The sequence below is a fragment of the Centruroides vittatus genome, unplaced genomic scaffold (assembly GCF_030686945.1).
Source record: "Centruroides vittatus isolate TY-2023 unplaced genomic scaffold, ASM3068694v2 contig_979, whole genome shotgun sequence".
Classification (NCBI taxonomy): Eukaryota; Metazoa; Arthropoda; class Arachnida; order Scorpiones; family Buthidae; genus Centruroides; species Centruroides vittatus.
The window spans coordinates 1637468-1661764 of NW_027122650.1; the positions used below are offsets into that span (position 1 = coordinate 1637468).

The 24297-nt window shown below is 29.0% G+C and overlaps 1 protein-coding gene across 3 annotated transcripts in view; it reads right to left on the reverse strand.

Moving 5' to 3' along the window:
- Positions 1 to 2343: 2343 nt before the first annotated feature.
- The window catches only part of LOC136985828 (agrin-like), a 93769-nt gene continuing 71815 nt past the window's right edge, over positions 2344 to 24297 (reverse strand). For 2 of the 3 annotated variants that reach the window (XM_067283188.1, XM_067283190.1), the window contains exons 5-30: positions 18907 to 19122; positions 17988 to 18203; positions 17307 to 17519; positions 17130 to 17224; positions 16610 to 16724; positions 16316 to 16537; positions 14166 to 14396; positions 13496 to 13648; positions 13331 to 13423; positions 13092 to 13253; positions 12874 to 13017; positions 12553 to 12795; positions 10469 to 10624; positions 10151 to 10349; positions 9867 to 10079; positions 9670 to 9794; positions 9491 to 9598; positions 9094 to 9228; positions 8734 to 8980; positions 8035 to 8146; positions 7648 to 7951; positions 6838 to 6919; positions 6519 to 6551; positions 5805 to 6038; positions 4658 to 4761; positions 2344 to 2891 (exon numbers count right to left, since the gene is read on the reverse strand). In XM_067283188.1, the coding sequence (XP_067139289.1) occupies positions 2746 to 2891; positions 4658 to 4761; positions 5805 to 6038; positions 6519 to 6551; positions 6838 to 6919; positions 7648 to 7951; positions 8035 to 8146; positions 8734 to 8980; positions 9094 to 9228; positions 9491 to 9598; positions 9670 to 9794; positions 9867 to 10079; positions 10151 to 10349; positions 10469 to 10624; positions 12553 to 12795; positions 12874 to 13017; positions 13092 to 13253; positions 13331 to 13423; positions 13496 to 13648; positions 14166 to 14396; positions 16316 to 16537; positions 16610 to 16724; positions 17130 to 17224; positions 17307 to 17519; positions 17988 to 18203; positions 18907 to 19122 (4301 nt within the window). In that variant the 3' untranslated portion in view covers positions 2344 to 2745. The remainder of the gene's footprint in view (positions 2892 to 4657; positions 4762 to 5804; positions 6039 to 6518; positions 6552 to 6837; positions 6920 to 7647; positions 7952 to 8034; positions 8147 to 8733; positions 8981 to 9093; positions 9229 to 9490; positions 9599 to 9669; positions 9795 to 9866; positions 10080 to 10150; positions 10350 to 10468; positions 10625 to 12552; positions 12796 to 12873; positions 13018 to 13091; positions 13254 to 13330; positions 13424 to 13495; positions 13649 to 14165; positions 14397 to 16315; positions 16538 to 16609; positions 16725 to 17129; positions 17225 to 17306; positions 17520 to 17987; positions 18204 to 18906; positions 19123 to 24297) is intronic. The other variant, XM_067283189.1, reaches the window with a different exon arrangement.

The following is a 24297-nucleotide window of genomic DNA, read 5'->3' on the forward strand; positions in this document are numbered from 1 at the left end:
AAAAATCAAACTTAAATATATTTTTTACAATCTCTGTCATATATTTTTCTTATTGTTAAATTCTAAAAAATGATATTGTACTGTACGTTCGATATATACAAAAGTGTTTATCGTCTGAACTTTTCTTGCTTTAGATAAAAGTGTAATCGAAGAAATTTTTCAGATTATTTTTAAAGTTATAAATGATAAAATTTATAACTTAAACATCTGCTGCAACAATATATATATATATATATACATTATTCTCCACAAAATTTTAAACTCCCGTTACTACATTAATTCTAAATTAATTTACATATCAATAAACAAATGCTATATATTTATATATATATAACTTTTAGATAAATTTTTTAAGATTTATTAAAACTTAGAGCTTCCTGTAGAGTTTATTTTTTAGTTTTAGACCATTCTATTTTCTTGGAAGCTTTAGTGGTTCTAGAAGATTTTTAGAGCTCAAACAGTAGCTTCAGATCTTAGATTTTTTAAGGACTTTCTAGAGAATTTTTGGATCTCAAAATCTATAAAATCCTAAATACATTTCTATAATTAAATTTCTTAAATTATAATTATAATATTTATATTTTAGTTATCATTTTTAATGCATGATGCTGTTTCAGATCGTGCTTCAAACTAAAAAGGTCCTTCTAAAAACTCGCATTCAACTAAATTAAAATTTTAAAAAGGCAATTTAAAAAGTTTAATTCAATAATTTAAACAGCTTTAATTGCTATTTTAATATTTAAGATAATAAAATTAATAAATTAAATCTAAAAAACACGATAAATTCAACAAAATAGCGTGAAGATAATTAATAATATATATAAAGCTTTTTAACTAAATTTCCATCTAAACAATTAAAATATAGTTATTAATTTTGTAATTTTAAAAAATTTTAAAGATTTAGTGAGGATTTTTTGATAGAAAGTCATTTAAATACGAGATATCCGCTATATTTGAGCATGAGAAAAGCTAATCTTCCTGCTCCTCCTCTTTCTTCTTCTCGGAAGCTGTGAATAATTAAATTAAACAATGTTCTAATGAAACCGAATTTATTCTTTATCAAGATCTTAGTATTTACCATCTTTAATTTTGGTTTAATCTTTGTAATAATGATATTTTTCGATGGTTGCATTTAATTAATATTAGTCCCAAGACGTATCCTTTCAGAGTTTTAATTACAATCGCCATTGTTTCTTTAATTCAGTTATCGTTACTTTTAATACAATTAAAGAAATACAATTTAATTTTAAAATATTCGACTTTTAAATATTTATTTTTCCATGATTCGTATTTTAAAATGATTTTGGTTTATTTTAGAGTTCAATCGCTAGCTTCATTTGGTACAGTTGTTAGATGTTTTAGTGATTTTTAGAGGGTTTTTTTTAAGGAAAAACAGCGACTTCTGACAAAATTCTTACCGTTTTAAAGCTCAAAAATCTCTAAAAACATCTAAAAAATTAACGTCTGAAGCTCTAGAAGTAATATATATATAACATTAATTTTAGATTTTTCGCTTTTTAAATAATTTTTTAGAGATTTTTTTAGGGATTTTTAGAGCCCAAATATTAGCTTTTGCTATTCCATATTTTACATGATTTTTAGGGATTTTTAAAGCAAAAACTTATTTTTAGCCATTCTGTTTTTTAAAGTTTTATTGGTTTCTAGATCCCAAATATTAGCTTTAAATGTTTTTTAGAGTTTATTCTAATTTTTTTGGTTAAATCTTTATATGATTAGTGTCTACATCAATTTACTCCCAAGAAAAAACTAAAAATCGATATTATATCATAAAAAAATTATAATGTAAAATTAGAGATTTTCATTAATTTAAAAACAGTTTTAAAATATCTAAAAACCTTATAACGTGGACTTTCATATTTGAAGTTTTAATACTTTTTTTGGAAATTTCTTTGAAGAATTTCCTACTGAAAAATTTCCTACTTTTTAACGATTTTCTACGAATTAACGTAAGTGAAAAAATGTTTATAGCCTAAATTGTAGGAATTTTAAATAGTTTTTTTTTTAAATTTTGACATTTAAATGATTTTTTACGAATTTTCGGGATTAAATTCGCGTTTATACAGCGCTTCAATCAGTGGCGCGTTATATCTTCATGGACTCCAAGCAAATTTGAATTAGGGTGCCCCACGTAAACAGTGTTGACTTCAGACATTTTTCTCCGAGGGAATTTTTTGAGGAAAATATTTTCTTATAAACGGCCCCCTGTTCTTTGGGGCCTCAGGCAGTTGCCCTTTTTTGTCCATAGGATAACGCGCCACTGGCTTCAATTACGGAATTTTTTGAGGTATTTTTTTGAATAATTTACAACTAAAAAAAAGTAAATTTCATTTCATAATAATAAAAATTTATATAACAATACAATACTGTACAACGTAGAACATGAGTTTCTCCTGCAGCAATAGAGTTAGTAGAAAAAACACGCTCCTTCGATAGCGGATGATGGTTTTTTTTTTTTGAAGTTAGCTAGCAACAAAAGAAGGGCCGAACATAGTTCATAGTTCACTTGTTTTTTTTTTTGGAAGAATTTTGCTTCGAATTTCCTCCATTTTGTGTACCTTACGGAGGATCCTCTTTAACTAGAGTCCTGATATAATTTTTTTCCTAATTTTTTGGAAGAATTGGCACTGATTTTTTTTTTTTTTTTGAATTGTACGCTCCTATGGTAGCGATGGGAGCCGCGCCCAGCACGGCCCAATTAAATCAATGGATGAATCTCATCACACGTCAAGATTCTGGACAGAAATATACTTCCGACGATCCATGTAATGCCAAATGTAATGGATCTCCATCGATTGTAACGTAATCCACGCATCCCGTGAATCCATAATAATATTTTTCGGGTAGACCAGGGGGGAGTTTGTTAGATCCACCTGAAAACATAGAAAAAAGTTTATTGACTTTTTTAAGAATGGAACTAATTCTTCTGTATCCAAATTACTTGCTGCTAATGGAAGGATTAGAAATGACTTTTATCTAAAAATGCAAAGGAATTTAATGTTTTAACGTCTTAACTTTTTTCTTTTTTTGGTTTTTTTTTCAAAGTTCTTTCGTCTTTTATTATTATTTCTTTTTTCTTTTTTTCGGTTTTTTTTTTGAAGGAAAATAAATATTTTCCTTTCTTTTCGCAATTTCCTATCTTTTATTTTATGCATTTATTTACTTCTAATAAAGTTTTTTGACCTCTAATAATTGAATTTTTAACAATTTTTTACCATATTATACACGTTTTTCATTTATAAATTTAAAAACTAAAATATCTTTTATATATTTATTTGATTTAAGGATTTAAGGTCATTTTTAATGCTTCTTAGAGGCTTTTCTTTAAATCTACTTTATACTTTTTGATGTACAAATAATTATTTAATTTATTCCCTGTCAAAATTTACTAGAAAATATTATTTTTTGCAAGCTTTAATCGGTTTTTTAAACATTTTTAAAATTTACTTCAATGCTTTAAAAAAAACGAATAAAAATTCATCAGTATACAGAATTATTGAAAAAATTAGATTTGTTTTTTTGAGAAATTTTTTAGAAATTATTTTGAATATCGAAAATTAAGTTGTGGGCCCGTAAACTTCGTTTATTCGCGTATAAAATTCATTAGAATTTCTCTTTAAAAAAGTAATTTGCTTTTTTAGAAAAGTTTTCAAGAAATTTTAATTAATTTTTATATAACCGCTTTTGGTTTTTTGAGAATCAAAACATGAATAACATGCTTCATTTATTCTTAATTATTAAAAAGGGGGATTTTTATAAGGAACGATAAAAGAAATTTATTAAATAAATTGGCCTTCTTAGAAAAATTCGCAAGAATTTTTTTACAATTTTGTGAAATATTCAATGCTTTTTTCGATAATCAAAACTGAATAACATATTATAAATTCGTATAGAGAATTAATTGAGGAAGCTTAGCCTTTTTATATGAATTTTTTAGAAATTTTAATCGAATTTTTATGATTTTTTGAAGATTTTTTTACATTACATTTTTACATACTCAATCCTTTCTCAGATAATCTGAAATTAATTCATATACACTCCGTTTATTCGTATAAACTTTATCAAAGAAATGTTAGACATATTTTAAAATTCTAATTGATTTTCAACGAGAAATTACTTATTGTGACGTTTTCACAATGCCGAGCTGCGATTTTTAATCATATATTTAATTTAAAATATATGCTCTCCACCTCAAATTAGTAACGGCTTGCCCCTGTACATCATACTTTTCCTTTAACAACAGAGTCGTGCCGGTCATCTATTAACTGCCATCAGGGGAAAAGCTTTGAATTGAAACAAAACTTTACTTCCAGTTTCGGCTTCCTGCCCCTAAGATTTCTATACTTGGTTTCGAATTTCATCTATCTAATTCCGTTCTCGAGAATATCGAAAGACAGACAGACGGACGGACGACGTGAGAATTTATAGGTCTACGATTTTTTCAAATTGCAACACAACAATTTTTTAAGATTATAATTCAAATGTTTTAGAATATTTTTTAGAAATTTATCGTCAAGAAATTGAATATAACACTTCGTTTATTGGCAAAGAATCCGTTAGAAAAATATTATTTTTTTAAAGAGATGTTTTTTTAGAAATTAAATTTATTTTTAAGTAAAAATTTATAAAAAAAAATTACCTATCCAAATGATTCCATCGGTATTTAGCTCTGTAGCTCCTGGTTCTGATATGTTTGTAGCCGCGTGTTTACCATTTATTCTCAAAGTTCCTAATCTTTTCTTCCTGAAAAAATAATAAAATATCCATTAATCTTACAAAAATTAATTAAATAATCTTCTAAAAATCCCCGATCCATTATTATTTTTTTATTTATTATTATTATTTAACGAATTTTGGAAATTGTTTATTTTCATTTCCCTGTTCTTTCTTTCCGCTTAGTTTCATTCGTACATTTATTTTGATGATTTTTATCTAAAAAAACGAATTTTCATTTTGTTGAATTTCGTCAAATAAATTACCTCTTTTGATTATTTTTTTTTATTCAATTTAATTTGAAATTTTGCACTTTTATGCACACGATACGACTTCCAGATTTGTATACAAAATTATTAGAAATTATGCGATTTAATTCTGTTTGCATTCCGAAAAAATATATATATATATATAAAATCATTTTTATTTCAAAGAATTTATTATTTTATCTACAAAGTTATATAATAAAATAATTTTTTCGTGTCGTAATGTTTTGTATAAACGTTATTTTGTGCTTGAAAGTGCTTTACAAAAATTTTTTTTTGTGATAAAAAAATGAATTAATGAGGCAATTTAGTGCTCGAAAATTCGTTAGAAATGTAATCCAATGCCCAAAATATGTAAATGAAATAATTATATTATAGAAAATTGTGAATATGTCAAAAAAATGTATTTGAAACATAATCTAGTGCCCATTTATGCATTCTGGAGTAAGTTTAATGCCCAAAAATATGCTAATAAGTAATTATATTGTGTAAAAATGTGTGCTTAGAAATCAATTTTATACCAAATAATTTGCTAAAATGTAATTTAGTAACCAAAAATCCGTTTTAAACGTAATTTGAGTGCCTAAAAATGTGAAAATGAAGCAATTTAAGTGCCCCAAAATTCAAAATTAAAGAAAATTAATGCCTAATAATATACTTTAAAAATGTAATCAACTCTTCTATAAAACATAACAAGATGTTATTAATATATTTTTCAAAAACATCGAGTGATTTTATTCAAAAAATACTCATATTTTTATCAAAAAACCCAAAAAGAAAGCGAATTAGAAACAGTATTTTCTGTACCTTTCAACTTTAGCAACGTGCCATTTACCATCGTTGACCTTCGATGGATTTCTGATGACCAGTGGTTCCTTTTGCTTCCCCAAATTGTAACTAAGTTCGACGTAACCATCAATAATAGCCAATGCTAGATAATCGCCTCTGGTCGTCATCCCTTTGTTAGTCCACAGAATCAAACCATTATCTCTCTTCGTTCGAAATTTCACTTCGAACCTATTTTCGCTCTGTCCGTCCACTCTAGAAAATCATTATATTAAAAATTCGGTTAATTTATTGCTTTCTCAGAATTTAAAAAACACGATTTTGTTTTAAAAATCCGCAAGAAAAGCTTCAATTATTACTCCAAAAGTTAGAATTTTCACATAAACTTTCAATAAAATTCACTAATTTGATATGATATTTTAAAGACATTTTATTTAAAAATGCATTATTTTTAAAAACATTTTAAGACAATTTTGTAAAAATCTATTAAGGTTTTCTATAATTTATCCATTATTTAATTATGGAGCATCATCGGAGAAGAGATTCGAGTTTGCTCTACAACATCACTTCTAAACGTGACTATTTTAATGAAATTATTAAAATAAAAGCATTATATAGTTAGAAAATGGAATATTTAATCTTATACATTCGATTATTTAATAAAATTTTAATTAAAACATTAAAATAATCTAGAGAAACCATGCAGAAGAGCGAGGATCATTAGGAAGATCTTACCCAGTTTCTGTCGATTCTTCACTCATTTCACCTCTGCAATTACAGACAACAAGCGAAAATGTTATTTGTAAATTATAGCACTATAAAAGTTAGATATAGCAAAGTTCGTGATGAGTAAGATAAAAATCTAATCAGGTAAAACTTAGAGTCCAAGGGTTTATTGTTAGCATTGTAGTTATTAGCCATTAAAATGTTGAAAGTAAAGAGAGTCGCGAACATTTACAACATTTTATTTAGTTTGAAAGCCGTGTCAATAATTATTATCGGCACAGAGTAAAGTTGTTAAGAGTATGGTTCATTATCCACGTGCATAACTTACCTCCTTACTATCTTGTTTGGATAACTGAGGAAAGTTGAGCCATCAAATGCTACCGATCGTTTCATCTCGTCTTTATCGACATCTATATAGAAGATTACAGTCAATTAAGGTAATTTTTTTTATGAAAAATGATTTAAACTATGTATTTTTTGGGTATACATTAGGGAGTTTAAGTATATTCCACGTAGAAAATTAAATGTCTATGTCATATTTGGTTATAAAGTAGTTTACTGCGAATAGAATTGTGCCGTAATATAGTAATTTCGTGGCCAAAATTAAAGGTTTTGTGAGAAAAGTATGACAGAAAAGCAATTTTTGTAACAAAATATGGATTAAAAATCATTTTTTGTGTACAATTTACATATGTAAATGAGTTACTTTCATCAAAAAAGTATTTAAAAAAGCAGTTTTTGTAAAGAAGCGAGTTAAAATATAATTTTTTCCAGACAAAAGATGATTCGAAATGTGATTAATAATCAATTTTTGCGGCAAAAATAGACTAAAATAAAGTAATTTTGTGTACATGATAACATTAACGAAATTTTACGTCCGAGAATCGAAGATATTTTGATATTTCAATAAGATACTCCGGTGAAGAATGTAAGAAAAATCCGAACAAGCGATCGAAATAGCTTCAAAAATCTACAATCGCCAATTTAACATTAATTATATACATTAAAAATGTAAATATTCCTAATAACAACATTAAATTTAAACATAATTAACGAGTAGAAAGCTTAATAATTGCTCTGAAAGTAATCGAAGCGTAACATTTAGCTTAAAAATAGTATGTAATTTAATAAATCATACTTTTTTCACAGTATTTTCCAGTATACTTCATAGGACATTTGCATATGTAGTCGTTCAATTGAGGTATACAGACACCCCCATGATGGCAGAGACTCTTTTCACAAGGAGGACCACGATATTTTCGAATAGCAACGGATCGGATAGCTTTAGAAGGTAAATCATCCCAAACTTCTCCATTGACTATCAACCTCTGAATAGCACCATCAAAGGATTTCTGGATACCCGAATCTTTATTCAATTTTCCGAGTGGATTAAACCCTCCTATGTTAAGTGGTTGTTCTAAATTTAATTCACTTAAAGGAGCCTGCACAAATATATAAATAATTAAATATATAAATCGTACTTTTCCAATAGAAATAATCAAAATAAATAAAAAAATTTCTTTACTTTAGATTCTCCTGTAACAACCGGACTATCGTCTAATTGGATGGTTCCTCTTCTTCTTACTCTAGTAATTTTCAATACGTACCATTTATTTAATGTAACTGGTATGGAACTCCTATATAAATCGAAGAAAATCGTTAGAATTGCTTAAATTTTATAAGATATTTGATAATTTTAACATTAAAAATGCATAGTTATCTCTAGCATCGCCGCTCTTCAGCATCACTTTTCATACGATTTTTTAAAAATAAAGATACGATTTGTGCGATTAAAAAAAAATAGGATTTTACTAATTTAATTTATTAAATTTACACGATAAACTAATTACATTTAATAAAATTAAAAATTGTAGAATTAAAGATGCTGAAAATATTTTCAATGTCACTGCTCTTCAGCATCACTTTTTTACACGCTTTTTTTAAACGATAAAGATCCGATTCGTCCAATTAAAAAAGACGATTTGTTTGAATAACATATTAAATTTTATTAATAAAATATTTAAATTTAAATATTTAATTAATTTAATATTTTAATAACTAATTACGATGCGCTCAACTTTCTTACCTGATAGTAACTACTCCACTAAGTTAGCGTTAAAGATATAAGTAAATATTAATTATTATAAGTTTAAAATATATTAAAAAGCTCGAAATTATATATAATAAAAGTAAAATATTCAAAATATTCACGTAAAATACTCACGATATGTTTGCAATTCCACTTCCAAGATCGTAACGAAATTCTACGTAACCGTTGATTAAATTAACGGATATAAAATCTCCTCTTCCAGACGAAAGTTGGCCGTTATATAGAATCATACCATCTTTCGATCTAGTCAGGAACCATATTTCCAAAGTGAAAGCTTGACCAACATTTTGCAAAGTTGGTAATTCTAGATATGCGTGACCGTTGAAATCCGGTACGAAAACGTTATAGATTTCCATATTCACTATAAAAATACTTTATTAATCTCAGTTGAGAAATTTATGAAAAATGCAAATAAAAAATTAAATTCACGACAGATTTTTTTTATTATTATTATTTATAATTTAATATATTTACTTTCGTCACATAAAGGACCAGTTTTGCCTACGGAGCATCTACAGATGAATCCTCCTTGAGGTAATACTAAACAAGTCGATCCTTCGCTGCATGGATTGCTTGTGCAGGAATCTAAGGGATATTCGCATTCTTTACCTAGGGAAAGAAAAAGAAGAGGAAGAAGAATATGTCTTTTGTTATGTGACACGCTTTACCATTAATGTCCTGAATTCGTGATAACGTCAGAAGAATTGTTATTCGGACAAACTTGGTATAGAAAAGAGCATAACTTGTCATTGAAAATCACAAAGATAGACATTATTCTATTGTTTCTTCCATGCTGAATCATATTTTGCTGATAGCCACTAACTTTTTTTTGCAGTTTAAATGCTAAAAATATAAATTTTTTGGTAGTTACCTGTATAACCCGCTTGGCATATACATTTATAGTGTGCACTTTCATCGACAATGCACGTTGCTCCATTCTGACAGGGTAGACTGCTACAAGGACTATTGGCACATTCGTCTAAAAATTTAATAAAATTTCATGAAATTTAAATTGTAATTTTAAGATATAAGGGCGTTTGAGGATCTTACCGACTCCATTCGCTTTAATAATGTCTTTGGAAAAAGGATAAGCGAGATTCATCTCCTTCCTACCTACTCTAAGTCGTCGTATACATCCAACCAGCCCCATAGACACGCCAATATTCTCAAATACGCTGTAAAATAAAGAATATTCTTCAAGACTCAATTAAATTTTCACGAAATTTAGAAATTTCATGAAGCTGTACCCTTTATTTTCTGTAGGAACATAACCAAGAAACAGGTTTTCTCCGAGATCTAACGATTTTAAGTTTCCATCGCTCTTTCCAGCTACGTCTTCTTGTCCGTCCAATGTCAGCATCCCGTCTCTTAAGTATCTTTTAGCAACTAAACGATGAAAACGACCCGCTTGTAAACGTTGAGAGGACCTTAAAATTACAGGTCCACTCCCTAAATTGTATCTGTAATTGTTTAAAAATCATATCATACGTATATCGCGCAAGGAGATGATTGTATATTGGCGTAAAGTTACCTAAATTCTACGTATCCATCTTTGACAGCTAGAGATACGAAATCTCCGGCTCCTGTAGATGTTTGACCGTTATATAACAGGATACCATTGTTCGAAAACGTGCGAAATTCTAGTTCTAGAGATAGTCGAGTGTAGGCCTGCAGGCGGTGCATCTCTATATAAGAATTCCCAGAAAATGCAGGGACTTCGAGCGGTTCGTCTGAAACAAATTTCGAAATTTCACATCTTCCATCAAGTTTTTTTAATATCCTCTCTTTCTATATATATATATATATATATATAATATATATATATACACACACACACACATAAACTTACTATTACGAGTAGGAGATGCTATGGTAGGTCGTGTACTAAGATAGAGATTCTCAGGTAAGCTAAGAGGAAGATCACGAGTCGATTTAGTTTCCTCTGCAGCTATTTTATTAATTGTTGACCTTCTAACCGGTACAGATGTAGGAGTTACACCGGTATCTAAACAAACAAACTATAATTAATTTAGTTATCATCTACGTAAACTATAGAATTAGCATCTTCCAAATTTCTATGAATCTCTCGCAACATCCATCATTTCTGGTTTAATTATATATCCTAATAAACATAATTCATATGAATTACTCTTCTAACTTTAATTATTAATCAGTAAATAATGTAATATTTTCAACAGTGATATATTTGACAACTATAAAATTCGTGAAATGCAAGTAAAGTTCAACGTTTCGCTCCGTTTAGTGGATTAACATACGTAGATACAACATCATTAAACGTATGTACAGATATATACATGGTTCTGGAATTATTAATGAGATTTTACAAATTATAAAGGATGTAACTTACTTATTTATCTATTTTTTTATAGATAATAACATAAAACTGCTTAAAATCCAACGTGTACATCTAACAACTAGAAACACCATTAATTTGTCACGTTATAGAGGTATTAATATGATTAATTATATATTTAACTATTGGACACGTTTCGTGAGTTATTTTTAATTTAAAATTATTAATTTAGATATAAAATATTCAATAAAATTTAATGAAATCGCCAAGAATTCCTCCGAGTGTATCCAGAAGATGATGAAAAGCATTAAAGATTCAGGATAAGGAAGATAAATTTAGAACGTGACAAACGATTCTAACCTGGATTTTCGTCATTAAATTCCATCCCTGGAATGATTTAAAATTTTGTAAAGTTGGTCAGATAGACATACAGACGCACTAAACATTTCAAATATTCATCAGGATAATAAAGTATCCTATAGGAGACAAAAGAAACAGGAAAGGATCCTCCTGCTTCCAATGATCACTTAAATATAACAATACAAGCCATTTCGTTGGGAGTAATGGCCAATTAATGACAGTCATAAAATTTTGAGAGTCGACGTTGTTGTTACATGTTTCTCTCTTGTCTTCTTGTCACAAAACATGTCCCTAATTACAAACGTGAATAATACTAGAACGTGCGGTTAACTGGCCGTTAGTTGATTAAATCGTTAAACTAAACATGACTAATAAACTCCCTGCTGACTTTCAAGCATATTCTCTACTTGATGTATAGTCCGAATTCGATACTTGATCAATGATTATTCGAAAAGATAATCAAGAGGAACTCCTCCAAAAAAAACTAATCCTTCCTCCTGGAGATTCGTGTGACGAATTTCGTTAATTGTGAAGACACATTAAACACGCGATATATCTCTTAAATATACGAGATATTTCGTGCAATATATTTGCTAAATATGTGCGATATATCTCTTAAATATGTAAAATATTTCATGCGATATATCTGATGAATAAGTTTAATGTTTCGTGCAATATATCTCTTAAATATGGAGATTATTTCGAAAGATATATCAGCGAATATTTTACTTTATATATCTGTCAAATAAGCGAGATATTTTGCGCATTATGTTTATTAAATACGGCGAATTTTCTTCCGATATATCTGCTTAATAAGAAAGATATATTTCGCGATAAATCTTCGAGTATTTCGCTTGATATATCTGTTAGATAAGCGAGATATTTCGCGTAGTATGTTTATCAAACACGTGGATATTTCACGCGATATATCACTTAAACATGCGCAATATATTAATTAAATACATAAAAAATTTCACGCGATATATCCTCTAAATATTGAAAATATTTCTATCCATATATCTTTTAAATATGCTTGCAATTTCGTGTGATATATTTCTTAAACTCGCGTCATATTTCACGCGATTTCATAAACATTATCGCGAAAAATATCACCGTAAAGTCAAAGATAAAGCGCAATTAAATAAATGAATCGGTCTAATTAATTTGTAAAATCATTAAAGTATAATAAGAAATAAATATCACGGATAGAAGATAATCAGCATGCATCTAGATCACGTGAAAAATGATAGGAGACTTGCCTCTCTTGCAAGGGCCATAGTTACGAAGATTGATTAGCTTCTGGTAGCGACAACCGAACAGCTTCAATTGACATTCCGACCCATAGGTGTTACCATCGGAACCACAAACAGGATTTCGACTTTCTTCCGGAGCGCAGTGAAAGTCACAGATACATTGTACGCGACCATCTTTCTCCCTGCACGTGGCACCGTGGTGGCAGGTCAGTTTATCGCACGTTCCCGCCACCGGTCTCGATATAGAACCTATAAACCATACGTAATCTTAGAGAACAATGGAAGAAATCTAGTAGTACCAATGGATGAGTAATAAAGATTACGTACCGTCGGTGCAACCTTCCGGTCCTAATTCCGTATTGGGTGGACATATGTCGCACTTCATGCCCTGTACGTTGCTCTTGCACACGCACCTCCCCGTCATCTGTTCGCAATCGTCTCTTACAGAACCGTTTGGATCGCAAGCGCATGCTGTAAACAATAAGACATCAGTAACAGTAATTTGTTACGCGTGTGTTAACTAGAAGAGGGGTTAAAAAACTCACGTGTACAGCCGCTGTTTCCGTCTGCTATTTTGTGAAGACCCCAAAATCCCGGTTCGCATCTATCGCATCGAAGACCACCCACTCCTGGTTTACAAGGACACTGTTTACTAGAAGGATCGCAACTCTGTTCGTAAGCTCCCAATCGGTTACAGTTACAAACACCTAAATTTTAAGTGTAAATTAAGTATACGTGTATGTATACAGAACGTCAGACGTAGAAATTAAAACCTTAGACCAACTTGGACATCCTGCGTGATTTTCTCCTTGTGCAGAGGTCACTCCGTCCGGACAACATCCGTAAGCGGAATCAGCACAATTCTTAATCACCAATACTGCAAAATTTTCATCGGTTTACTTCGGACAAACAGGAAAAAATGATGGAAAGAAAATGGAAAATAATTTACCTTCACGGCAGCACTTAGCGAAAGAGGGTGTTTTGTGACAGTAACTACTCGGTGGACACGTATTGGAATCGATTCCATCCCCGCAATTATAATCTTTACCTGTTAAGGGATTGACCAAAGGCTTCTCTCCATCGCAAGGCAGTACTTGATGATCTAAAATGACCAATTATTTAATTTTTCTACACGTTACTTTTTTATTAATCGATACAGAAGAGAAGGAAGAAGAGAAAAATGCACTTATAAACCAGTAGGAGCGGAGAATAGGAAAGGAAAGCGAGAAAGGGAGGAAGGAAACAGAAAATAAAAACAAATGGTATAGAAGGAATAACTGAAACAGGAGAGGAACAAAGAATTTAGAAGAAAGGAAAATTAACTGGGAGTAATAACAGAAATAGAAGAAGAACAAAGAGTTTAGAAGAATATTAACTTGGAGGGATAACAGGAACAGAAGAAGAACAAAAGAAAGATATAAAAAAAGAACAAAGAATAAAAAAGAAGCATTAATGCATATAAGGAAGGAATAACAAGAGTAAAGAAAAAAATAAAAAGTAAGGAGAAAGTCAGAAAACATACAAAGGGAAAGAAAGTAAGAAATGATTAGAGAAGGAATAACGGAAACATTAAAAGGAACAAAAAGATAGAGAAAAATAAGAGGAAGTAAGTAAGATACCTTCGCATCTATCCAAAGAAACAGGTTTGATCTGTTTCTGTTCCTTGCAAGCTTCTTCTCGTAATTTGCAGTCATTGTTGTATAATTTACCATCGGATCCACATATGGGTTCTCGAACGGAAGGACATTGAAAGTGACAAGCGCAATAAGGTTGTCCATCATTATCGTAATCGCATGATCCACCGTGACTACAGACTTTTTCGTCGCAATTCTTCACACCCGAACCAAAATCTTCAAAAAATAAATAAACTTTAAGTTAATTTTTAGAAAATTTCCAAAAATATCGAAAAGGATCGATACGCGTCATAAATAATGAAAATTTACAAGACAAAAAAAATGACAAAGGAATATTTATTATAAACGAATGGAAAAGGGGTGATTAAAAATTTAAAACTCGATATTTGTTTCTAAAAAACTCTTGTAATAATTATATTAATTGGAGTTGGAGAAGGAAGAAGGAGAAGAGGAGGAGGAGGAGGAGGAGGAGGAGAAGGAGAGATAGAGAAAAAAAGTAAAAATAAAAATTAATTCTGAAGAATATTTTGTATACAAAAGTAGAGAAAAATCATTTTCGTTATTTGTTTAACAATAGAAAAGGGTAATTACATTATTTTCTCATAGCGAAGCAACAGACAAAAATATTTCAAAGATCCTAAATTATGGAAAATTCAAAAAAAAACACACACAACATGAAAGATGTCATCAACTGTGAATGCTCTGATATTGTCGAGTGGAATTTTTGAAAAATATTAAATAAAAAAATAGAAAAATAAAAGTAAATAATAAAAAGGTAAATATTTTCGCGAAATCCTTTTCTTTTGATAACATTTTAAAATATAATCTCATAAAAGAAAATGTTTATTTTTTCGAATATAAATAAACAAATTTTCTAAAAAAAACAACAAACCTATTCAATTATGTAAACATCTTTTAAAAATATATATTAACGTCATTAGATGTTTAGGTAGAGTTTTTGTGTTTTTTATACAAAAAATAATTGTAGATAAGGAGTAAAATTTATGTAAATTAATTTTGTATTTTTTGATTTCAAAAAATTTGCTTAAAATAATTTATTTTTCTGATAGTTTTGCTAAAAATTTTTGAGACAGAAAAAGAAGAGGGAGAAGAAATGGAAGGGAAAAAAAGATGAAAAATAAGTTTAAGAATGGAGATGGGGAGGAAGAAGAGAAAAGAAATGAGAAGGATGAAGAGGAAGAAGAGGAAACATAAATGAAGTAAGAAGAGAAATAAAGCAAAAAGAAAGATGTATAAGAGGAAGAAGAGAAGAAATAAACAAAGGAAGAGAAAGAACAAAAAGAAAGATGAAGAGGAAAAACAAGAGAAACGCGAAGAAAAAACGAGAGAAAAAAACGAGAAGGAATAAGGAAGGAGAGAAGTAAACGAAGCGAAAAAGAACGATAAAGAAGAGGCAAGAAAAGGAAAAAGAAAAAGGAAAGAAGAAAAACGAAAAGGAAGAAGAAGAAGAGGAGGAAGAGGAAGAAGAAAAGGAAAGGGCAAGAAGGAAAAGTAAGAATAAAAAAAAATAAAAGAATATATTTGTTTTTTTAATACTTTAATCGATTTTTGAACAAGATTTTTTTAGAAAAAAATTAAATTGATTCTGCTTTTTTGGAAAATCAACTAAAAACAAATTGTTTTTGTTGAATTATTATCCAAAAACATGAATATTTTAATGCTAGAATTGCTTCGGATTTCCGAATAACTTCAATATTCGTAGCTGGAAGGTGAGTAATTTTTAGAGAGGAGAAGAAATAAAAAATATAAAAAACTTTCAAAAAATCATACGTTTTGTTTTTTCTATTAATTTTAAAATAGATTATTAAAATTTCAAAAAAAAACTCCAATATTTGTTACTTTTCTATTATCCAATGCGAGATTGTTGTATTTTTTCGGATTTTATGAAATAAATTTTTTAAATTCACAACTATTTTTTGAAATTTCAGTACAAATTACATACTATTTTCACAATATTTTATCGTATAAAATTTATAAATAAATAAAAATATTCACCAATCATAAAGAAAACCAAGAGCAAAATAAAAGAATTTTGTTTTTACAGCAAAATAAATTATTCCAAAAATAATTATTTGCGGTTTTTTAAAGAAAATTTAGTCAAAATGCCAACTCACCAACACCAGAAGATCCACCAATATCTTCGCATTCACCATAAAAAAGCACTCGAAGTTCTTGAGTTTCTTGACAGGATGCTTTCCTCATCTCGCATTCAGAAGAATAAGTTGTACCATCGTTGGAACAAACCGGTTCGTATAAATTTGGACAATCAGTAGGACACACGCAGTTACCATTCTCGCATCTGGCACCGTATTTACAATGCACGTTCAAGCATAAATCTGCAAAGAACACGTTTTACAATCCGCAGGGATGCTGCGTAAAGGATGAAGAAGAGAGAGAGAGATTCTCACCACAAGCTCCTTTGGAAGCAACCATGACGTACTGTTGCTTTTTACAAGCTGACACTCTCATTTCGCATTCATTGCCGTATGTGACACCATCAGTACCACAAACGGGTGAATCCATCTATAAAGAAAATAACACCATTAAAGGTTAGAGGAAACTCAAAATCAAGAATTTTTATTTGTCAAGCCTCGAATTTAAGCACAGGAGAATCTAAATGATACTTTTCTATTGATAAATATCTTTTTTCCCTGTCGAACAGGTGTCAACTATTTGCCTCATTTGCTTTAAAATGTAATCAATAAAAAGAAAAATAACAAATTTAACTGATTTTATTTGCATTATCGCATTATCTGGTTCGGGTTTTTAGCATCGTAATATATTCTAAGTGAATAAATTTATTTTCGACGAAATCATTCCGATTTTTTTAGATATATTATAATTTTAGGGTGATTTTATTGGATTTTTTATGATAGAAAACTGTTGTTTTTATCGTCACCAACTGAATAATTGCTTTATTTTACTTACTTTTGCACAGAATTGAGGACAGATGCACTTAGCTTCTCCTTGACCATCGCTCTCGCACACTGCATAAAACTCGCATTTTTTATTTTCACACCCGTCTAGCCAATAAAAAGTCATTTTTAAACATAAATTTACAACATACTTTTTCTGCAGAAACATAATTTACACGTAGATACTCACTACAGAGCCCGTGATAATTGATTGAAATTTGAGTTTTCTGTTCGCAGGCTTCTCTTTTTAGTTTGCATTCATTGTTATAAGATATTCCGTCGGATCCGCAAACGGGTTGGAATTCTCCAGAACACGTGGCACATTCGCAAACGGGTTCCTCGCCCTTGATGACGCACATGGCACCGAATTCACACCGTACGTTACTACAAGGACCCTTTATACCTGTAATGATCATCTCGTATCAGATACGTAGAACCAGAGAGAAGAATTAAAATGAGTCTTTTGCCGTTTAGAAAGTTAAAAATTGAATATTTTAAATTAAAAACGAATGAAATTTGTTTCTTTCTTCCCTCCTTCGCTACATTTATTTATATTGACGGATTACAAAATTTGTAAATGATCAGAAGTTTGTAAGAGAGTTGGCTCTTCTCCAAGTGATTGCCTCCAGGGATATTGTTATCAGGGACGTCTTGTAATTACAGAGGTGTTACACGTTGGTGTCAGAAATGGACGAGGTTTCCTCCTATAGAAGTGTTTCTCCCACTTTTTTTCTATCGATTTCTCCAAATATATTATGTTCATCACTTTTACCAAGCACAAAACAGTTCAAACTTCTCTGCACTCAACCATCGGGTGTAACCGCATTCATCACTAGTTTATTCATTAGAAAATTAGATAAAGAATCCTTACCACATTCTCCTCTGTACGCAACTAACACGTCCTGTTTCCTGACACACGCTAGACGTCTCAACTCGCATTGACTATCGTACGTCCGTTCGTCTGTCCCACAAACTGGTCTCATAACTGGTTCGCAAGCACCGGGACATTGACAGGTGGCTATACCGTATCTATCAATATCACACTCTTGTCCGGGTCCACATTGAAGATTCTCGCACGGGTTGGCACCTGTTTGTTAATTACAAATCGATTTTAGTGCCATACTTTACGAGTATATTAAGTGGAACGATAACGTCGTGACGCGTTATTTATGGTTAATAATTCGATACGAATGGTATCAATTTATTAATTTTGATATCTACGAATATCTTCGATAATTAACGTAATAATTTAATTAATATTCTCATCTCCAAGTTCATTTTTGGGACTGTTTTATAACTCCAAGTTACAGCATCACCCACAGAGGATAATGAAAGCTTGGAGTTAGAAGTAACATTCAATTATAGATATGTTATGTGACATATGTCCCCGGTTGAACATTGTACGTTGTCATGGAAACCAGTAATGTCCGTCACTGATTTCCCGTGAGGTATCACGCGTAGGTTGTATCCGTTATCCACAAGAGGAAAAGGTGTGATTGGATTAGTGAGGACAACAGAACTGGTCGAGTCTAAGAGGAAATGACGAATTGATCTTGTCTAAAATTTGTTTTCGTGTTTTGGTGGGTCAAGAGGGATTTTTGAATAATGGATACTTCATACAAGAACGTTTTCATCTATACCCTATGCAACATTTATTAAGGTTAAATAAAGAACACACATATATACTTCCCCGCTTCAGAATATTAAATTATGAATAATTTATTTTAAAAAATTACTGTTTAAACTACATAAGAATGGTAATTCTATAGTTATGAATAATTTAAACTTACCAGAACTGCATTCTCCGGTATATATGATCCTTAAACTTCTACGTGATTTGCAAGCCTCCACTCTAAGAGAGCACTCATTTGTGTAAGTTTTGCCATCCGAACCGCAAACTGGTCTAAAATCTGGTGAACAGATAGCGTTACAGCGGCATATGGGGTTACGATTTTCGTCTAATTGGCACACCTGAGATGCTGGACACTCCACACCTTCGCAAGGATCTGCAGAGGAAAAGTGTGAATACATTTCTAATGATGCGGATGAAGTAGAACATTCTTAAATATTAAAAAATAGAGTATAATTTCTAGTTACTGAACCGATAAAAAGTTGTAGGAAGTAAATTGATTCTGTACAGAAAGAATGAGTTGGAGATTATAAAGAAGAATTCACCTGTCATACGAGAAAGTACTTCAGTACGAGAGGACAATTCAGCAGAAAAATGACGTTCGAGAAAATGACGGCTATTCCAGTAAGTGGAAACCCCCCTTTTAGATAGACCTATGTCTGAAGCCATCGATCTATGCGGTGTCTGCGACCTTGTCTTCATCAGAATCGATTATTTTCTTGAAGGAAATCTCCATCCTCCACCTCCACTTGTTAGCTTCTTTTCTAACCTCCACATTCAAATACATTTCGCGTGATATGTCTTCAAAGATATCCTCTTTTTGTGTGTGTGTTTTTCGAAACAAAAACGTGGCTTATATCGTGTGTGAGAGGGTGGTACCATTATTATATTCAAATTACAGCTTTACGTGATTCTTTCTCTTACCACTCGCCAACCTTACAATTCTCTATGATTTTTTTCTTCCTTGAATTGGCTGAATTTTAGTTCGATTTGACGCCATTTTGGTTTGCTTTCTTGTTTTGGTTAATGAATAGTAAATGCTTGAGGTGGCAAAGTTGAAAACAGATCGTTTATTTAAATTCTACGAGCAAGATTCTTGATTAAAAATGATATACTGAATGTTAATATTCGAAAAGCGAAACTTTCTTAACTAATTTCGAAAAATGATAAATTTTTAGGAGTAAAATACAGGAATAAATCTAAAAAATACATATTTTTTTACATATATAATATATTTTCAACCAGATAATCATCATAAATCACAAACTGGATAAAGTTATCGACAAGGATTCTCTAGTTATAAAATAGCAAACTTTTCAGCATCCTCTTGAACTAGTTCATCATGAATTTCTAAAAAATCAATTGATTTCCTTGAAATTTTCTTAAAAATTTATATAAATCAGTATTTAAATATTATTATAGTAAGTAATCAAATTATAAACTTAATTTCAGTTAGTATTTAGTATGAAAAGTAAGAAGTTTATAACTTATATGCTATTAATATCAAGAAAAATCATTTCTATTAACGTAACTTCTTTCAAAATATGGATTATTATCGGATTTCTCGGGTTAAAACGAGAAGATTAATGGCCTACATATGGTAAATTTAAGAAAAATAGCTTCAGTTTCAATCAGATTTTCCAGTTTATCCTTAAAATTTAAATTCAAAGATGCACATTAAATTATCTATAGGTCAATCTCGATAAATGATTCAATTCTATCGAACATTCCAAGAAAATCTGCCATTATTTTCGAAGTAATTGCTTCTCATCATTCAGTTTTCATACTGAAACAGTGAATATTTTATTAATTCTAAGTTCGTTGGATCTATATTTAAATAAAAGATATACAGACTTTGTGAACATAAAATTCCACATTTACTCGTAATTCCGATAGATAAATTATTAAAATTCATAAGGTTATTAATTATTTATCATCCCAAAAATCATAAAATTATAAGCTAATCAGTTAAATTTAATTATTAGTTAAGAGGATCCTTATGATTTATCAGATTAAAGGATGCGGAAGATTAATTCCAATTTCATTCGAAAACTTAATAAGATATTTTAAAATATATAAAGGAAATTGTAAAAATTTATTGGATTAAAATTTACTTAATAGAAATAAATTTAAAACTATTAAATATTTAAATTAGAAATAGTAGATTTGTACAAAGATTGAAATGTGGTTGCTTTGATGCGGATGTTGAACTTGATTCTCCTATTCATGCTATTGAATAGAATGCCAAGTAGTCCTTTATCTGCTTTCATTTTCCTTATATTGCCCTTCATAACTAACAAAAGACTATTTACATAAATATATATTTTAATAAAAAATTAAAATTTCGATCTTAAATCGTCTTATCCTTTAAATTTTTCATAGTGAAGAGAAGTAATTAAAATTAGCGATTTTTTTATAATTTTTAACGAAAGTACTTAAATTAATTAAAGATTTTAAATTATTTTTTTTTTAATTTTGAATATTTCTATTAAATATTTTTCCTCGTGTTTCTAACGTGTTTTATATACTTTATTTCAGTATTAATTAATTAGTTATTTTTTAATTTTAAAATTATTTTACAATTGTAATTTATAAAAATTTGAATTTTTTATTAAATCTTATAGTCAATTTATGCTAATTTTTATTAAAAATAATAATAATAAAATGCCAATTTAAGCTGTGAATTTAACAAGAAATAATTTTAAAAAATGGATAATTTAAGTTATGTTAATGGACATTAAAGTCGATTATAATCTTGTACAACAATTTTAATGTACAATTCTAATCACGTGGTTACTTATTTTATTAAGAATTTTTAACCAGGTGACCTTAAAATGGATATTACGCCTCGATACGCCAATTAAACTATCGCATAAAATCTAAAAATACTCAAAACGAGTTAGTTTATCAGTAGAAAAATCGCTATAGATTGATAAATATAGATAAAGTGTAACTTTTTAATAAAAAAATTAAAAAATTTTCACGTTAAAATTGTAAATTATCTTAAGAAAGAATATCCAAAACTTCGCTCCTCTTCAAAGAAAATTTGTCGTGCAATTAAGTTGCAATGATTATTATTTGCTTAAGTAGAGATTATAAAACTAAATACCAAATTTTGATGACGAGCGAGAGAGGAAATTAATTCTATTTTTGTATCATTTCATAAAGAAGTATTCTTTGTTAGCCTTTGATAAAGAAAAAACTTTGTTATCTTCATATTTTTCTGTCAGGATAACAAAGTTTCGTCAGGATAAAATATTATGATCATAATAATGTTCTTCTGTCTTATTGTTTATCAATAAAAATATCAGAAAAAAAGATTAAGTAGAACTAAATCCCAATCAGGTATTTTGTGTTGTACACGCTTCTTGATATGGCTCGTAATCTCACCTTTGACAATGACAGATGATAAACCCTATAGAGCATCTGCATTTAATGATCAATAAAAATCCTAAATTGTTCTATATAAATATCATAAGAAGTGATATTAACAGCAGATAACACGTCGAAAAATTCCAGAAAAATCATTTAAAAATTTTTTTAAAATATCTCCAGGCATTAATTTTAATGTTTTGCATCGCTTCATCTTCAAATTTATTCATTTTTCTAACTTTTTTTAAGTATAAAAGTATTTAATTTAGCTAAAATTTCCACAAAATTTAGTATATTTAATATAATAATTATTTATTTTATATAACATACACTAAATTATATATATATATATATATATAAGTATAGAAGTATAAATAAATTTTCCGAAGATGATAATGAATATTTAAATAGAAATATTTTACATGGTAAAAATATTTTTGTTTAAATTACCTATTTAACTTGTGAATTTTAATAAAAAATAGTACAATAATTTATTACTAACCAAGTTTTTTTTTGCTGTTACAATAATTTGTTTGCATCTATATATACATGAAAATTTATTACATCTATTGTGAAAATTCAAATAAGCTTTCTTTTATAAACTATTTTATAAAATTCAAATTCCAAGAAAGAAAGAATGTGAATTTTAAAAAATTTCTTACAAAGGGTGTGTTGGTTATTTTAGAATCAAGTCACGAATCGCGATCTTGCGTCCCGAGATATGTTTCCCTGCACGACACATTGTAGTGAGGTAAAGACACTTGTACAGGGGCCAATTACTACAACTTTAAATCATTTATATAATATCGTAAATTTTTGTAATAATATTCGAAATATTTTACTTTTTAACTTGAAATTTAAAATATCTAGATGTTTATATATATAGAAATTTTATTTTTATAGCAAGAAAATCGTTTAAACTTCAAAATCGATGAAAGTATATAAATATATTGTAAAGATCTGAGCTTCAACCTTTATCATACATCCTCTTCAATCATAGAGGATTGGTAGAATAAATATGAATTTTTTTAGATTAAAATTGTTATTTTAGTTTATAATCATTGCTAATTTTATAGGAACTTTTTAAATAAACATTTAAAGTAATTATATTAAAGTTTATTGCAGAAAGAATATGAATTTATATATATATATATATATATATACATATAGATTTTTTCCAGTTTAAATTGAAATTTTATTTTCAATTTTATTATTCAAAAGAAAGTAGATGGATGCCAGAAAATAAAAAATAATATATATATATTTTTATTTCTTTGGAACCAGAATGCGTTAACACTGAAAGAGATTTTCTAAGAAAATAAATGGCATATTCAACAACACTTCTGAAAACTTGTCAAAAAAATCAAATATAATCTTTTCTCTAAAAAAATACATGAACAGGTAGCTGAAGATTTAAATCTAACATATTATGAAGTTTCAATTTGATTAGTTTCGGTTCGTTAAACTCATTTTAAACTTAATCCAAGCGTTAAACAAGATACGATGACTCAATACAAAAATCTTGCAACCAAACGGAATTATATTAGTAATTTTTTTATTAAAAATTTTGTTTGTTTTAATAATTCCAAACGGTTAAAAATTAGAAAATTTTCAAGATTTTTCTTGTACAATAAATTAAATTTTATAAAATCTTAAGAGAAATTGCTACAAAATATATTTTCATCAATACATGTTTTTTTCTTTTATTTTTGATAAACTTTAAAATAATTCCTCCTTTCCTACGGCTAATCTGCCTTATCACCGACACGAAACGAGAAAAAATCATTTTAGAAGAAAGCAAAAGAAACTATTAATAATTCATGAATTCCATCCAATTCATTCTTTTCCATGTTAGATGCATAACTGAAACATCTTTAGCGATCCACCCTAATTTACCCTTTGCAGATCTTATCACGTATTGTCTAGTTATGAGACGAAAGAGCTTGTAAGATCAAATGAATATTAAGTAGGAAAATCCAGATTTTTCCAACTAGGACCTTATAGTAAACGTCAGTTTTGGTAGGATTCTTAATGAGATATCTTCTTTAGGACGTAAGAAAAATGCCTTTGTCCATGTAGTAATTTATTCTCGATTTTTATTTAAATTATAAAAAACAAGTTTGTTCCGAACTAAAACTTAGAAGGGGGGGAAAAAGAAGAAAACTAGTTTTATTTAATT